The sequence below is a fragment of the Anguilla rostrata genome, chromosome 3 (genome assembly GCF_018555375.3).
Source record: "Anguilla rostrata isolate EN2019 chromosome 3, ASM1855537v3, whole genome shotgun sequence".
NCBI lineage: Eukaryota > Metazoa > Chordata > Actinopteri > Anguilliformes > Anguillidae > Anguilla > Anguilla rostrata.
In genome coordinates this window covers 62065786-62083931 of record NC_057935.1, presented here as the reverse complement: position 1 = coordinate 62083931, position 18146 = coordinate 62065786, and the positions used below count along the sequence as shown (strand labels likewise).

The window sequence follows — 18146 nt, the reverse complement described above, 5'->3', positions numbered from 1 at the left end:
GAGTTTAATATGCAATGATTTGCTTGACATTAGTTACATTCAATGACAATGTTGTGTTGGAGACAATCCCATATAACATTTAACATTTCACTATTATGTTTTACTAGCTTCATTTCAGAGAAAACTTCTTCAAACACATGGGGAACAGATTTAAGGAAAAGATCATTAGAATGTATGCTGTTGTTCAGCTACTATTTCAATGAATAAATTTAACTGAACTGTAACTGAAATAAACACAGAAAAAAAAATTGGCATTCATATTTATTAAATAAGAGCAACATTACCGTGCCCTTATTGAAACATGACGAAAAACAAGAAAGTTTTTAGTTTTACATCAATGCACACCTACATTAGTCAAACTTGAACAGATAATTATACACTCACATACTAATATACTGCACATTTTTTGCATTATTGAATACACTGTGGCAACAAATATATCTACGAGAAAAGAACTTCCTATAATAGGATAGCTTTGGCCTTTAGTTAAACATATACATTCAAGAAAATAATATTTCAATGTTTACTGCAAATGATGGACGTTCTTCCAAAGCACTCTGCAACTGCACCTTTGAGTGCTATCTATTGTGTAAAATGTAAAATGTATTACAGTACTCACTGGACCCTTCTATAACACCCAACCACACCCACCTACAACAGACTCTCCTCCACTTGGACTCTAACAGACTTTTTAGGGCTCAGTTTGACATAAATCAAACGAGTTAAAGAATTTAAATTTATATTCCCAATTACATACCATACAACCGAAATGTTCAAATTCAAACAACTTATTTACCAGAGCTCAATATTGTTCGACAACATATGCATAACCATATTATTAAAGCTTTCTTTATTAATGTAGTCTGAACATTTAAAAAACCATTTAAAAGACATTTGTCATTTGACCAGTAAATGTAAAGTCTGCCGGATATCACACCTGGCCAGTATATGTGTAAAACAATACATCTGTGCTTCCTATGTAAGTGACTATAAATGATAAGAGTGGGAATGTAACATACATACTGCAGGTTATGACTGAAATATAGTCAGGAAGCCTCTGGCAGTATTGGTTCCTTCTCTGTGATATGTGGTTTGTTGTTTTTGTTATTTGCTAAATTCATACATTAAGCTCTAGGACCAGGTTAAACTTCTTTTTTGTAGTGTGCAATATTGAAACACACTTAAAGCAAGGTGCAAGACGATTGTCTCTAAGCTTATTCAACTGTGTGCATGTACTTCAGTGTAGCACAGAGTGTGTGTTCTGTAGATGCAAAACGTGTATGTTTGTGTGTATGCGCGAAGTACGTGTACCCAGCCAAGGACTATAATAAGTAAATGGGACATGCCAGTCCCCATTCCAAAAAGACTTCTCTTCATAAAGCAAGGTTCCGACAGTGTGGATCTTCTTTTGGCAAGAGCAGGACTATTGAAAAGGCACATCTAGAGGTGTGTGTGTGCGTGTGTGTGTGTGTGTGTGTGTGTGTGTGTGTAAAAGTTGTGTAAGTAGCTCTAGATAGGAGCGTCTGCTAAATGCCTGTAATGTAATGTAGAGTGTGTGTGTGTGTGTGTGTGTGTGTGTGTTTGTGTGTGAGTGTGAGTGTGCATGCGCGTAGGCGTGTGTGGATATATTGGCAATAGCTTGCATGTAGATACTGTCTGCACTCCCCACACGCTCAGGAACTCATGCAGGCCCCATGGCGTTGGCGTAGGGCAGATTCGAAGATCTCTGGTTCCCTGGGTTCCTCTAGCGCCCCCTCGTCGCCTTCTTCGTCCGCCAAATCATCAGGGTCGGGCTCCTCCTCGCTTACATTGGCCTCCAAAACATCAGAGGCTTCTAGCAGAACAGGAGGGTCCTCGGTGGATGAATCAAATACTGAGAGAAAGGCCAAGACAAAGAACGAGAGAGAGAGAAACAGAAAGAGAAAGAGAAGAGTATTTATTCTGCCATGCAGAATCAAAACACGTCATTCAAGTGAACACCATTCTGTGTGTGAACTGAAATTTTGTTCCTATACCCATATGGGTAATACGGTCCGTTTGTATGTCAAGTGGGCGGGCTCCTTGAATGAATCGTTATGGACTACAATACAGCGACTTTTGAGGGAAAGAGAGAAAAAAAAATCTCACTCTGTTCGTACAGGTGAAACACTGTACGAACAGCTTAGGGGAAGTAGCGAAATGCTATAAAAAGTGCTGGTACTCATATGGACAATATGAGCAACATGTAGAAGTCCTGGCTTGGCGTACCAGTCCGTTCTGGCCACTTAAAGCTCCGCCTATATGTGCAAATGGTGACGGCTGCTTTAACACTGACATTGCCCGACCGTGGTTTTGACATGAATATTTACCTGTAGTATTGTCCTGTACACCAGGCCATCCATTCAGCGACCTCACGGTTTCTGGGACTTCAGTCTCCAGCTCTGCTGCACAACACGAAACACACACAAACGCACCCCACTGTAATACAAACCTGGTACTGAAGTCAAAGACGTACAACACCACATGACACGTCAGCGAGCACAGGCAATGAGTTCTCATCTCTGTCTCTAACCTTTCCTCTGTGGAGCCGACGCTTCTGAATCAGATTCTCGCACAGCGTTTGTACTGCTGTCGTTATCCGTCTCCGAGTTCCCGTCTGAAGAACAGGCACCACACGTAACAGTCCATTACAATTGTCAGTGTTATCAATTAAGATATAAGAAACATTGTATGTTAAAAATAGCTAAATCGTGTGTTTATTATATTATTGCATATATATGAAATACTCTTGAATTCTTTGTAAGTATTTTATTTAACCATTGAAAGCTGTGCAATGAAGGATGTGAAGCAGGCCAGACAGTGTATAGTGTTGAATTCCTCATAAGGCATTCCTCCATGGGACAAATACTGTGCTCCAATCAAAGTGTGACAATGTGTAGGGCATGCATTTTGCGTTTGTACTCGTGTCACTTCATGTGTGTGCCAACAATGACACAGTGATTCTCCTGACAGAATCCCTCACTCTGTGGCTGATGCCACTTATGCACTGCCCTGCTGGCGTGGTTCTGATTCAGTACCGGTATACGGGGACCCTCAGCGCAATAGAAGAGTGTCGTAGGGGGGAGAGCCACTCGGCAGCCTACCTAAAGCGTTTTTGGAGTGTTGAGTGTGGTGCACAGCACTTTTACTCAGGCTGGGGCGTCTTCGGGCCTGTTCTCTCTTCTGCTGTGGACGAGCCCCATCCCCCATCATAACCTTACACACACACACACACACACACACAGGAATGTCACCAAAACAAAATATAGTGTCGAAAGCAATGATTAGAGTATCAAGTGTTTCGGAAGATAACCAAGATATGGACAGTACATTTAATATGGAAAATAAGGACATAAATAGAAAGAACAGAAGGATCCTGATTCTGATTAGCATGTGGTACAAGTGGTGAAGGTGGTGGTGAAATGGTGAAATGTTAATGTACCTGATAATGAAGACCCCCACCACTCCGTGTTGGGCTTTCACTCACCCTGACTCTGACCTGCTCGGGCGGCCAAATCCCTCCCCAGACAAACTGCAGGTAACTGAAGAGCACGAGCACACTGAGGAAGCCAAAGTTACTGGCGATGCCCACTAATGCTGACAACAGGGGGAAGTTGAAAAGGAAGTACCTGCGAGAGAAAGAGAGACAGAGAGAAAAAAACAGAGAGAGAGAGATATTCAGATGACACAACTTGACCAATAGATATTTAGGGAGCAGCCAGTAAAAGCTGGTGGTACATATAATTTACCTAATGCCAGTAAAGTGAGCATGGATCCGGAGCTCAGCGGAGTAGATCTGTATTCGCCGAGACTGGATCTCAATCACTGCACCCATTGTTGGCTGGTACTGAAGAGACCCACAGTATCACAACAGTGTGTGAGTTGAGACTATTAGAACTACGGGACAGTGGCAAAGCTGAGGGAGCGCATGATAGGCCACAATCTGAACATGACATCACACTGTACTTACAGAGTTCTCCCTGTAGGCAGAGTAGAGCTCCACCTCCACCAGTTGCTTTTGCTGTGACACCCCTGCCAACAGGAGTGGCGAAAACAACACAGTGCCCAGCGTCTGCAGGAGTTTGGAGCGGTAATGCAGCATGGCCTGATGGGATACAGGAGGACTCAGAAAGGGAGGGCCCATACAAACAACCACAAAACCGCAGCCACACGGAGCTGAGGGGGGGACCCTGACTCAGGCATGCAGGCAACTGCATCCACAAGGGGGCGGGGGAGGGAAGGCGATGGGCTTGAAATACGGGCCAATCAAGGGGTGCCAAATCGACAGACCGGACAGCAGCGTATGGACGGAGGGACACAGAGTGAGGGAGAGGGGAAGGCACGGGCGACGCGTGTGAGAACATGGCGTACTCACAGTGCGAGAGCCAGAGGAGATGAGCTGGCTCACCTGGGGGAAAGGGAGAGGGAGAGTGACCGAGGTGACGAGCGGCTGATTACAGAAAGGAGCGATAGGGGGACACAGGTCGTGAGAGAGGAGAGAGAGGCTACACTCAGGAGACCAACCTGGGGGAGCTCCTGCCTGCTTCTGCTCTCCGTGTGCGAACAGGCGAATGTCTGAGGCGCTTAACACCGGAGAACCGGTCGTGACACATTTTTTTAGCTTCACTGGTCTCCGGAGCTCATTGACGCCGCTCACATTTCCATGTCAGGAGACGGAATGCAGCAGCGCAACATACGTTCACCTGTTCACAGACAAACAGCAGCTGCAGGCAGCAGGAGGAGGAAAGGCGGAGGAAAGGATGAAGAGATGAACAAACGGACTCACGGAGCGAGAGATGGCAGAGACGACCTGACCCTCCTTGGTGTAACAGGACATTCTGATCATGAACATTCCCAGCTCCTGATTGGCTGGAGACTCGGGCATATCCAGCTCCAGAGAGATCCGATAGGGCTGCCCATACACCATCACCTTTCACAAGCGAAGTGGGTGAAATAAAGACACAAATACATCTCCATTGGTCTCATTTCATTATTACTGAATGTACAGAACAACAATGTGCCAAGAGAATAGAGAGAGAAATCTGTTTGGTTTTCAATTGTTGCTTAAGGCAGACACTGCTGTAACTTTAGTACGTCACCAAGCCACTCCCTGTTTACAACGTTCAGTAGCAGCAGTAGGCACTGACAAATAAATGGCAGCATAAAACGCAAGCATGTAAACCCGTTATTCTCGGTTCATTTATGCAAAGCATCTCATGCACAACAAAAATTTATGGTGCAGGCAGTTTAGGCCTGGAACATGATGGCCCGGTATATGTGTAAAAACAAAATCAGATGCACAATATAGGCTGTATAAAAATTTTATCTGCAAATTCTTAATCTAAAAATAGATTCATCATCTTCCTTCCCGCCAACAAAGAGACTTTAATGGGTGTTCTGTTTTCTCTACAGCAAATTCAGAAAGTCTATTTTCAATACACCAGGGCTGCCCAACCCTGTTCCAGCAGATCTACCATCCTCTAGGTTTTCATTTCAACCCTAATTTGCACATCGGATTCTACTAATTAGCAGCTGCACAAGATCTGTAGCTGTTGCATCAGGTGTGCTTTGTTAGGGTTAGAGTGAAAACCGACAGGAGGTAGATCTTCAAGGACAGGGTAGGGCAGCCCTGAAATACACACATGAAGTTATTTATGTAGTAGTGGCAATATCAGTATTTTCTTTTTCCAAATTTACACAAGAGCACTGATGTTACATTCTCTTGATGAGGAGAATTTAGGAAGTTAATACCATTAAGAGTTAGATACAAACTGCATTCATTCCAATGCAGTCTTATTTTCTTTTTTTACTGCTTTCCACATCAACTCTTAAGAAAGTCAACAAAAGGAAAATAGGTGACTCAGGAAAGATCGCTTAAATCGTGAGTGAACACAAAGCAAACAAGAGGTCACATAATAGCAGAGTACTGCAGTGCAAGAAAAATGCTCACATTTGCTTTTGCTTTTAAACAAGACCAGGTCACAACCTAGTATATGGCTGGACCGAACCGGCCGACCAATGGTGTAACTTCATCAGTCAGTCACTCAGTCACAGACATGCGTGGTGTAACTTCATCACTCACTCAGTCATTCAGTCACAGACATTCGCGTTTATAGGGCTGGCCCCGCTGTTGCGGTCCAGCCAAAAAATGCTAATTACACTTTGAATTCAGAGGAGATACGGATCTTTCCAGCACTCTACTTTCTGGATGTTCAACTCAGCGCAATCTTTTTACACAATCTTGTCCATGACACAATGAGCCAGTTTGTGCTTCTCCATTTTGCTGTGCGCTACAAAACTTTCCAGATCAGGAGCACCAATGCTCCCTGGCAAAAAGCTTACCGTAGAACCCTGAGTGGTGCCCCACTGAGCAACATAACAGTGCCACACCCAACACAGCACAAGATAAGAGCGGTCAACATAAGGAGTGGTCACCTGGTCTCGGCCGTTCCTCAATAGGGAGACGTTAGCCATGGGAAAGGAACACAAGTAAGAGCTGGAGGGGTCACAGTCTGTCCTGAAACAAAGAGCAAAGTTTTCAGGGTACTCTCGTCACTGAATATATAAAAACAAGTAGTGATATTCAACCTTAAAATACTATAGTAACCCCATTATAATATGTAAAAAAAACATATTGTAATTATTACCAATGTGCATTTGATGCATCATTCAGAACCGCAAAGCAAGACTTGCTCATAGAGTAAATACTCCTAATTGAAAGTATTTATGAACATCAATACCAATTCATTTCTGAACAATAAATTCATAGCCATGCACAAACTGCACTGGATTCAGTGGCAAGATGTTTTTCTACATGATTATTTATGTCATTAAGCAAAGATTTAAAAAGCTTGAATGAGCTTCTTTGGAGATACTAGTTTGGAGACACTGGTGTATTACAGCAAGTACAGGCAGAAGTATATGAAGAGGCGCAAGCAAATGCAAAGTACCTGTAGTAGTAGTGGACTGGGGTGACAAATCTGGCAGTAGGCATGTAGGAGTAGTAAAAGCTGCCGTACAGGAAGATTGCCACCCAGAGCAGCAGCACGAGGACGCAGAGGAGGATGGCAGCCTGCAGCAGGGTTCGGCGGGTGCGCAGCACGCCCAGCGCCACCACATCCTGCAGCCAGAGCAGAGCCGGACCCACCATGGTGCCCACGTCCTGCTGCGTGGGGCCGGGGCCGCTGCCGCGCTGGGGCCGCCTGCCGGGGTCCATCTTGGACGGTCGGGAGGGGCTCGTCCTTGAAATCTGCCTACCCCGATGCCTCTCGCTCCGTTTTTGCGACTGCGCTCAAATCTCACTCTTCTTCTCCTAGTCACTGGGCTTTTGTGCATGGAGGTGAAACCATGGGTTATTCCTTAAGCTCTCACCTTCTCCGTCATACTAGAACTCTGTTGTTGTGCGTTTCCGTTTATCCAATACCCTCACAACATGCTGTCAGTTTGTCTATCATCTGATTGGTTCAAGCTTGTCAACCAAAGATTGGTGTCTCCATTTGCTGTTATGGTAGCCTTAGTCCCAACTACTACACTTCAAAAGTGAGCATTCCGCTTGAATGACTACCATCACCTCATCAATCCCTGCTCACTGACTGGTCTGCTGACAAAAAATGCAATCATTTACTTTCTGCTTTTAATTCAAAAAGCCAAAAACTCCACCCTCTTCTCTTAATCTTCATGTCACACTACATCCCATGAGCAACTCACTTATTTTTGTTCTTCTGGAAAAAAAAAAAAAAAAACTAAATTGATGATATCTGTAAAAGAGCAAGAAAAAACCATAGCAAATTAAGTTAACCAAATTGCCCATCAACTGCATGCCAAACAAAGTTGACATTTTTTGTGTAACAAAAAAAACTGTTAATAGCTAGGCTATTTGGACAGTGTTGTTTTTTAGTCCAAGCTCATTTTTAGCCTGTAGGCTACTTTAGAACATATTCTGATAACTAGGAGCACAGTGGTACAATTGGATGATCTGAGAGTCAAGCAAGCAAGCAAAACTGTAAGAAACTGGACATGGTTGCAACAGCATTTCATTTTAGTAAGACAGTCGTCATGATGACTCCTAGACAGAGCTTGATAACACGCGAAGGGGGGTGTCTTTCCACCGTGCGAAAAATTCAAAGATTCCTGCTCGCAGTCAGGAAAAAAAGTGAGACCTGATTTTCTAAAGACGGTTCGTAGCTACTTGTTTTGAAAGCAATTAATAATCTGCGTTTTAGGGTAAAGTTACACATTTAAAAAGTGCATTTTAAGTTACAGTGTTCTTACAAACAGGAAACATTAATCCTGTTTGCAGCAGGGTAAACTTAATGTTACATATCTTTAAAAGTGCATTTTAAGTTATAGTATTCTTACAAACAGGAAACATCTAAAAACGGTACAGATATCGACGAAAAACAACAGTTGTCTTATAACGTTAGTTTGGGCATTCCATAGATAATATTGCCCTAAACACAAACTGCCATAACTCCTTTTAGTTTTAGACAGCCCGTATAGCCTTACGTTATCTGCGTTTCCTGAAAGCAAGAGTGGCGTACGCGTTAAGACTAGCCAACATTCCGTAATCTATTACGTACCCAGCTAACTAGCTGGTAAATTTGAGCTACTCTCCTAGTTTACAGCACTTGTTCGCACTAAATCAGATTAGTGCCCTAGTCCGAGGGCAAGGCAATGCAGCCAGATGGTTACAAGCGAAATCAACATACACGGAGATGATGGTATAGCTTTCTTCCTGATCATAAAAGAACTAACGCCGTTAACACTTACACGGTAGCGCGCTCTTTGCCTTATTCACCTCTATACACAGTTCGCAGATCGCGGATTTAGCCAGCTTGTACGCCGATGGTTAACGTGATAAATTAGCTAATACAGCGCGCAAACTAACACTGTCCAAATGCGTAGCCTAGTAATTACAGAGATCACGGTCAATCGCTGAAATGATATATGCATGTATCCTAAGCGTTTAACTACAGCTAGCTAACAGTTTGGAAGTGCTTACCCACTTGACATAGCTATTGTGTAGCAAGCAAACGTTAGTTTATTTGCTCACTCACCTTTAGAATTATCTCCGATTATAAAACAATGAATTATACTGTCATTGTAAACTGACTTAGAAGTTGCATAAATAATCAAACTTGCTCTTAGACACGTTTTCTTTAGACAAATACGGTGGCCACCGAGATACAAAAATAATTTTCCGGTTCGCAAACACAAAATTTGATGCATTTTTGCACGGCATAGTTTGGTGATCATATGATACACACTGACTTCTAAGTAGTGGCTAAGTTGGCGCCAGAATTGCCCCCGGCAGACCCACATAAAACATTTCGTGCTGTGGACAGACGTCATTGAATGGCGCAAATTGTATTGCTTTGTTTTTATTGCTAGCGGGACATTTTCCTATACCAAAAAGCTAACAGAGCTCCACAAACCACTTTGCACGCACGGAGGCCAAGTGTAATTTATTGAGTTTAAATTTACTTTTATTTTTTATAAGGGTAGAATTAAGTCCACTGTTAATTAAAAGGCCAGAAAGATTAAGATCTCTAGATTTTATGATCAAAAAATAAATATGAATAGGTAGCCTGCATTATACACTATATGACCATTGTATCTGTACACCCCTTTGTCTGGGGCTGTTTTTCATGTTTTGGGCTAGCCCCTTAATTCCAGTGAAGGCAAATATTAATGCTACAGCATACAGTACCATTACAGACGATTCTGTGCTTCCCCAACAGTTTGGGGACCAACTCCATATTAATGCTCAAAATTTTGGATGAAATGTTGGATGTCAGGTGCCAACATACTTTTGGCCATATAGTGTATATTATCTGTCAGGCTGCCGTGTGAATGTCTGACACATTCAAAATATGATATAAATAAATATGCCTTCATTTCTGTTCTTCTATTTCAGGTAGTAACATATGCATATCTTCCATCATATCCATCTTACCCCACATGCAAATATGAAACACAATCAGAAATTATGTATATAATAATAAAAATAATGGGAGCCAAAAATATTGAAAAATATAGCCACAATTATATTTCTCTAGAGTCTCTCTAATGGTAAAAATTCAGCTATTTGGTCAAAGAAAAACTTTAAATTTGGGGAAGATTCCTCTTTCCAAAATTCAGTAATTTTACCTTTTATTGTAGTTGAAGAGATTATTATATCCTTTACTTCAGATAATTTAGCTTTTTCCTTTAAAAGTGAGCAAATAGCATTCTGAATCTGTAGATACTTGAAAAATCTGTGTCAATGTATGATTCTGTGTCAATGTATGATTTTAATTGTGGGTTTTTATGAAGCAAATCCTGAAATTGCTTTATATCTAACTTCGTACATTTACATGTATTAATAAATGGTGTTTTTGTTAAGATCAGGATTCTGAGAAATGGGAGAGTATATGGAGGTACACATGGTAATACCTAATTTCTTAATACAGATCTTCCAAGCTACGACTGTTAAAACGATTGAAACATTGTGTTTCTGCGGCTTTTTATTGCACAAGATGAATTTGGAAAGTTGTTGTTTAGAGATTTGAAAAATGAAGTTTATAAATAACATGATTACATTTGGAAAAGAAAATGTAGTCTTTTAAGAACATTCCTTCTTATGACACTGATTCTTCCTTACATAGATAATGGCAGAGTCTTCCAATTACACATATCGATTTTGCTCTTCTCTATGAGAGGGGTGTAGTTTTCTTGGAACATATTATCTGTGTGTGGTATTACCTTCATTCCTTTACCTTCCTATTTGTTTAAGTATTTGATATGTTAAAATTGATTTTCAATCATGAAAATCTGACAAAATGCTCTATTGTATTATGTAAATATGATAAAGACTGGATCTGTCATATATATAATTACATTGTCAGCACACAGGGATATTTTTGCTCCCTATTATTCATCTTCAGTCCTTTAATGTTAAGATGGCATGTACACCTGATGCCAAAGGTTCAGTCACTATTGCAAACAGTCCCTCTAGACAAAGTCTTGTCCCTCAAGACAAAGAAAAAAAGTCTAAGGAGAAACCATTAGTAATGACTACATCTTTGGGGCTGGTGAAGATTGATTTGATCCATTCAATAAAATGAGAACCCACATTAAATTTATGAAGAACGGAGAATAGAAAATTCCATTCAACCCTATCAAAGGCCTGCTGCATGAAACCATAGAAGCAGAGAGGGCCTACGACAGGTGTTTAGATTTAGTTTATTACATTCAAAAGTCTCCTAAAATATCTACCTTTTATAAAGCCTGTCTGATCTGGATTGATTTTGGCAAAATCAAGTCTTTTTGCTAAAAGCTTAGGAATAATTATGCAGTGGTGAAGTAGCAGGCTTATAGGTCTAATTGAAGAACAATTTAAGGGGTCCTTGCCCTCTTTGTGTAGTACACTAATATATGCAAGTTTCATTAATTGAGGTAGTATTTTATTGTAATAAAAATTATTAACCATTGACATAAGAATAGGGTGGAGATCAGTCCAAAATTCTTAATAAAAATAGACTGAAAAGCCATCTGGCTCAGGACATTTATTTGTGGACATTGAGTTAATCGTAGCCAGTGTGTCTACAATTGTGAATAGATAATTACGGTGTTGTTGATTTCAAATGGTGTAGGTAATTTGATGCTTTGCAGCAGTTCAATTCCTCTTGTGAATAGTTATGAGACATGTACATTTCATTGTAAAGTTCATAGAAGGCCTGTTTAATCTCTTTTGGATGATGTGATTATTATTGTTAAGAAGAATTGCTTGATAATCTTTTCTAATTGCCTATAGTAGCTCCATTTGTAGCAACTCCTAGATGAAAGAAAGGTTGCTAACTGAAAGGCAAAATGTGTTTATGTGTGATTAAAAGGGGGGAGGGTGACAAGAGAGATAAAGGACAGGGGAAATGGTTGGTGCTGTGAAAGACAAAGGGGAGGGAGAGACAGAATTGTTCCCATGGTAACAGCAGAAGAAGAAAGGGTAGGGGTAACATGTCAGAGCCACTGATAAATACACATATATTAACAGATAACCCATAATCTACAGATGTGCACATTTAATGTTGAAAACATAAATATGTCACAGCACACATAGATATCTGTACACATAACTACTAGTCAGGTCTCCTAATATTTCACCCCATATAAATTTCCTCTATTTTTTCTTATTGGCAATTATTCCCAATCTCTCTTCTCTTCCTTTTCCATTCAAACCCACTTCCACTATTGAACAGTTTAATAATCCATGATTTGCAACCAACAGGCACTTAGCTATAGAAGAGACCCCTTTCTGTAAGGAGTGGTACGCTCACTACCACCCCGCAATCCCCTTCCCCTCAATGTAGGTTTGACAGATGGTATGTCCCAGTCCAGCCCATTTACGAAATTGAATCCGACGTAGCCCTGTATCTTTTTCGTTGGCAGATACCATTAACCACAGAGGGGAGACTCATATTTGAACCAAGACCCCGCATTACACTGTAGAACTGCAGTGAGCTGGAGTGTACTGAATGGTGTAGCATCAATACTGTCTATGAGGGTGGGGTCCAGCTGCGCTGATACCTCTTACAGCGAGAGAGCTCAAGATTGAGGGAGACAGGAGAAGAGGACAGAGGGAGAGATTGTACCAGGAGAGGAAGACAACAAGGGTAAGGGGGTGAAGGAGAGAAATGGGCAGACAAAAGCAGGCCCGCAGAGTGAGATGGATAAAGCCGTCACACCTCAGTCGGCTCGTCTTCTCCAGCTGCCTCTTTCTGATCACCCCTCCATTTCTTAGCCTACCACATCTCCCCATTCATGTTCTCATTCATCATTAAACCTAAACTCTTTATTTTTTAATATGATCATTTCACTGCTATTTCCTAATGGACTCATTTGTGATTTGCATGCATGGAGGCTGAGTGTGTAGATTCAAATGTATCTGATCATTTTGCCCTGTGTGCTTTTGGGCATATTAGCTGTGTGAGAATTTGTGCAAATTTCATCTTTGAAATTTTGAAATATGGGGCTTTTGTGATGAATTTTAACTAATTACCACATGTGGAGGCTGTAATTTGGTGGATAAAAAAGGTATTACAACTAAAAATGTCTCCAAAATCATGTGCTATTTGTAATTGTATCACTGTATTGAGATGGATTTTTATTAAATATTTTTTGTGCACACTACTAATTGATGCAATTTCTGGATTGTCAATATAAAATATTAAGTCTTTGTTACACTGACAACTTTTTTTCCTGTGAATCACAGATCATTCAGAAATAGTTGAACATATACATGAAACAATATTATCTATATAAACTTGGCCAAGAGACAGATATGAAATACCAGAATACAGAGTATAAACATTTATTATACGCACATATAGGAAAATTATATGCATAACGACATTTTTTACATCTTAAGTGCAGTTTCTAGGGCACTGGCCTTTTAGTGGGAAGTGAAAGTGATGCTATAAATCCCTGGGGTGAAATATGATAGTGGCACACTGTACATTGGTGCACATTTATATTATGGTTGAATAGAAATGCTCACAATTATTCGTAAAATAATTTAAGGAATTGATAGCCAATATTTTCTGATATAATACCAGCAAAAACAGTAATTAGATCAACTTTAATTCTAGAAAAGAAAAATCGATCACTCTGTAGTGTAAAATAGATGTAGATGTAGATATGTGGATTAAATTTTTGAAAATTAAACATTCCAGTAAAATAAAAATACAGAGTTACAGCAACTCATAAATATAAATATAAACAAGTGTTGGATTTAAATGCTGCAATTGAGGTGAGTATCTTGATGGCGGACTATTCTACATTTCTGGAGCATGAAAGTGAAATGTAACTTGTTTCTTTATTTAAAAAAGTACACATGATATTTGTAGTAGTAGATGACCTCAGTAATGGAAAGGCTTATATTCATATCATTTATGAATTCAGCTGCAAACCAGGGTTTTCCTGTTCAAACAAATATTAAAATCGTAAAACCAACTTTAAGCTTAACTGGGGGTCAATGCAGGGAACTAAAGACTGGAGTAGTGTTTCTTCCGTGCTTGCTCTTGTCAGCACCTACTGCAATTTCCACAAATTATTTTATTACAAAACTTGGAACACCTGAAAATATCAAAGTAATGATATTAATTTTCAGCTTATATACATATAAACAAAGAAAGGAATTCTAGCATGAGATGAAAAAACAAGATTGTTATGTTTTGACTGATATGTCTTCATAACAAAATAATGACCTAAGATTATAGATGACTAGTTATGATTAAGATTATCCCTGACCCCACATTAAATATTTGGTTAAAACGTCAGTTGGGGAGCTGTCTTCAGGTTTAAGGCAAATATGAAGTTGAGTATCATGAGCATAGTAATAATAGGATGCCTCATTATTAGGGTTGTTGTATATAACATATAGAACATATAGAGGGGGATAGTAAGGATCATTGAATAGCCATAGAATGTACAGAAAACAAAGAATGTTTACTTTCCTTGGCTCAAAATCTCCAAGCAACACAGTATTTTTCTGTTACATAGAATTCAAATCATTGAAATATATTGTACCACTGCAGTACAATTAAAGGCTCAATGCACTTTTTGAAGATACCTTTAAACAAAAATGAGACAAGGTTGGCTTTTAAATCCTTATTTTGGAAACATTGTCAATTATTGTATCAGTTTCCTTCTTCTTCATGCACAAACATCATCCCTAGACCCAGGACCATTCAGAAGAAGCATTATTATTAGACTCAGCCATTAAAGTGTCACCTTTATGAGTGGTGTAACTAAATACCTCCCTGAACAGGAGGTTCCAGTGCAAAATACAACTCCCACAGAACAGCATGTCCACACTTCATGGGATTTATTAAGATTACTGCACAGATAATGCCAGAGAGAGAGAGAAAGAGAAAAGAAAATAAACAAGCAAAACCGCAGACTTACATTTTTTTCGGGCACGTGTACCACAGATGGGAAATTTACTATATGGTGCCCGCACAGCGTATTTATAAAAACAATTTAACTACTAACTGCAGTGGTCTAAAGGGAAATACCACGATACGATGAAACCCAATTACAGCTCGGTTTTTGTGAAACTGCCGATTCAGCTGCAGCAGATCACTCTGTCTGAAGACAGCTGTGTGATAATGGAACGCAGGCACAGCTGACAGAGGCAAGCCATCAGACGATTAAGTACTATATAGAGAAAAACAGTATAGTAGGAGAAAAATACATTACCAACTAGAGGTGGGCACCCCACTGGATAGTTAAAGATAAAGGTGAAAGAAAGGATGTTATTAGTGGCTTCTTACTTCCTGGGAGAGCAACCAGCGCGAACACAAATATCTATCCCCACGTCATGAAACTGTATGCCGTCATAAATGCTATTGTCCCAGCATTCACTGTGGTTGTACAAGCTGAAAACCTCATTCATAAATACAGTTCCCGTGTAAAAGTGCATGTTTGTGCCTGTGTCTCTCTGTGGTAGGATGAAAGGAGATACTCCTGTGAATAGCACCATGAGCGTGGGCCAGGCAAGGAAGCTAGTGGAACAACTGAAGATTGAAGCCAGTATGTGCCGGATCAAGGTGAGAGATGAGCATGCTCACCGAAAGTTTATGTGAATTCAGGTCACAACACAGTTCTCTCGTTCTGGTACTTCTTGCTTCATTTCACATCTAATTTGTTGTTGCTTGTCTCTATTCTAGTACGAAATTGGTGGTTGAACCCACACATCAATTTATGCTTGCGAGCTAGGTACAATGTGTGCAAAGTAGGTACTATCATAATATATCTATATATAATCCTAAACAGATGTAGCTAGCTGAACACTTAATTACTGTTTTCCCCTTCACATTGCATGGCAAATAACTAAACCTGTATTTTGTACATGCAGGTTAATTGCTTGTAAACACGTGTGTTTACAAACTCATGTCATGTTATTGCCTTCAAATGGTTTCTTTTTGTTAGTAATCTACTTTTTGGTATCAATTACCCACAATATGCCTTGCGGTAATTCAATGACAATGTGTAGTTATTCTATGTGCAGCCAATTCATTATTGAGAAATTTCATTTGCTTACCCAATAGTTAATGTCATTTTTTTAAGGCGAATAACAGCTTACCAAAAAACATGTATCGTTCAGTTACGGAGATGTATTGCATGTCTTCAGAAGAGACATTTAGGTAGTGATCTTTCTGGAGCCCAGTACCCTTAAGCCAATTAATGCAATGCCTAAACTACAACTACACTTGCTTAACATATCAGTTAGGTGCCTTAATTTGTTTCATTGCTGTTTTATTAGATTTTTTTACTGCTTCTGTAGTGTAAAAATACATTTTGCTTCTCCAAGGTGTCCAAGGCTGCTGCAGACTTGATGGCGTACTGCGATGCCCATGTGTGTGAGGATCCCCTCATCACCCCCGTGCCCACATCTGAAAACCCCTTCAGGGAGAAGAAGTTCTTTTGTGCCCTGCTCTGAGAGACACACACTTTGATGCCAGATAAACACATATACAGACACGCCAAATCACTGAATGCTGAGGCCAAAAGCAGACATGGCCACCAGGTAACATACATACAGACGTGCGTATGGATAAACCACATTTAAGAAGAGAAAAAATGGGAGGGGATTCAGGGGCTGATGAACACACAGAAAACATTTGTATAATTATTTGCAACTTTGATACTATGTACACACAGGTTCAACATAATTTTGCCAAGTATTATTTTTTAAATTGTCTTTTGTTTTAGGTCTGAAGGGCTGAAATACACAGAGAAATGTTACGTTTTTGCAATTGGAAACTGTTGACAGATAGCATATACCTTTATTTTGTTTAGGCTTGCAAGACCAAAAGGCTCACAGAAGGACTATGAATGAATGCACAGCAAGACAAATCTACTGAAAGTAAAAAAAAGAAGAAATGCAAGGAATAATTAGAGGAAATAAATAAATAACTATGATTGGCATAATCATTCAAATTCATTAATTCCTTGAAGAAAACACAACTCTTTCTTAAGAGTCTTGCTGTAGTAATTTCCATTACATATTTATACCAAACTGCAATGGAAAACACTGAATATATGTGGTAGGTGCGAGTGTGTGAAGGGCCAGGGGTAGATGAGGGGACTGTGTGAGTGTTTTGGTAAAGCATTTGTTATGAAAAAATATATGATAATAAACACTCCAGTAACCACAATGTGTCTCTATCATTTATAATGTAGTGTTGGGAAAGTTTTCCTTAGCAATTACATGGAATTGCATATAATTAGCTAATATATGTATTGACAATGAGGGTGACAAAATGGTGCATGGTCCCCACACAGCAAGAAGATCCTGGGTTCAGATCCTTTCTGTGTGGAGTTTGCATGTTCTCCCCATGTCCACTAATTTTTAATGAATAAACCCAAAATTTTTACTTCAATTTGTTGTACCTATATTTTTTACGTTTTCTCAATTGGAAAATATTATGTTAATTTGAACCTAGAAACGTTAAAGGAGAAAAAATATGGTGAAACTGAAGGCAAAATTTTTATATTTATCAAATGAACTATTTTTTTTTTAGAGTATGGTAACTTGCAGACCCAAAGCATTTTTCTGTCACGTTAACTTAAATGACAGTTTAACGCTACCAGACTCTGACACACCCACAAGTTTGCCTGTATTAATTCCCTCAGAACTCTCTACTTCACCCTTATTCCGTCAACTTATGAATTCAGATTCAGTTCCAATTCCGAATTAGCTAAAGTGTGCTAGATAGGAGTGATTACTTAGCAGTGATTTTACAGGCAAGGTTACTTTTCCAATTTAGCAAATGTGGTATTGTTTCTGAAGGGTCCCTCTGAAACAAACCCTAATTTGTATTGTCTACAGACTGTGGGGTCTAATATGGTGATGTCACAAAAAAGTACACAGGATTTTCAATCAATCATTATCAATCAATTTTACGAAATCCACTCATTGCCATATGGTGCAAGAGGAAACCAAAACCTGTTTTTTGCATTTCCATAATGCATTGTACATTTATATTGTGGCCTCAGCATCATCTAACCCCACTCCCACCTACTTGTATAAAACAGCGTGGGTGAGCATCAGGCACAAGTGAAAGAGAGTTTATTTCCCCCCATTA

The 18146-nt window shown here is 39.8% G+C and overlaps 2 protein-coding genes across 7 annotated transcripts; one reads left to right on the top strand and one right to left on the bottom strand.

Moving 5' to 3' along the window:
- Positions 1-248: 248 nt before the first annotated feature.
- LOC135251579 (seipin-like) lies at positions 249-9219 on the bottom strand. 6 transcript variants are annotated; one of them, XM_064329158.1, is made up of 12 exons: positions 9075-9219; positions 6969-7775; positions 6454-6535; positions 4805-4948; positions 4394-4426; positions 3989-4123; positions 3768-3865; positions 3506-3647; positions 3123-3234; positions 2552-2635; positions 2349-2423; positions 249-1873 (listed from the first exon to the last, which is right to left on the bottom strand). In XM_064329158.1, the coding sequence occupies exons 2-12, from the start codon at positions 7232-7234 to the stop codon at positions 1674-1676; spliced, it is 1371 nt and encodes a 456-aa protein (XP_064185228.1). In that variant the 5' UTR covers positions 7235-7775; positions 9075-9219; the 3' UTR covers positions 249-1673. The 6 variants fall into 6 exon arrangements, with proteins under 6 accessions (XP_064185228.1, XP_064185232.1, XP_064185230.1 ...); XM_064329162.1 differs by having other exon boundaries at positions 2349-2420; XM_064329160.1 differs by lacking the exon at positions 9075-9219 and adding an exon at positions 8816-8964.
- LOC135251582 (guanine nucleotide-binding protein G(I)/G(S)/G(O) subunit gamma-3-like) lies at positions 8604-17216 on the top strand. The gene is made up of 4 exons (XM_064329167.1): positions 8604-8738; positions 12445-12668; positions 15506-15605; positions 16370-17216. The coding sequence occupies exons 3-4, from the start codon at positions 15507-15509 to the stop codon at positions 16496-16498; spliced, it is 228 nt and encodes a 75-aa protein (XP_064185237.1). The 5' UTR covers positions 8604-8738; positions 12445-12668; position 15506; the 3' UTR covers positions 16499-17216.
- The last annotated feature ends 930 nt before the right edge of the window (positions 17217-18146 follow it).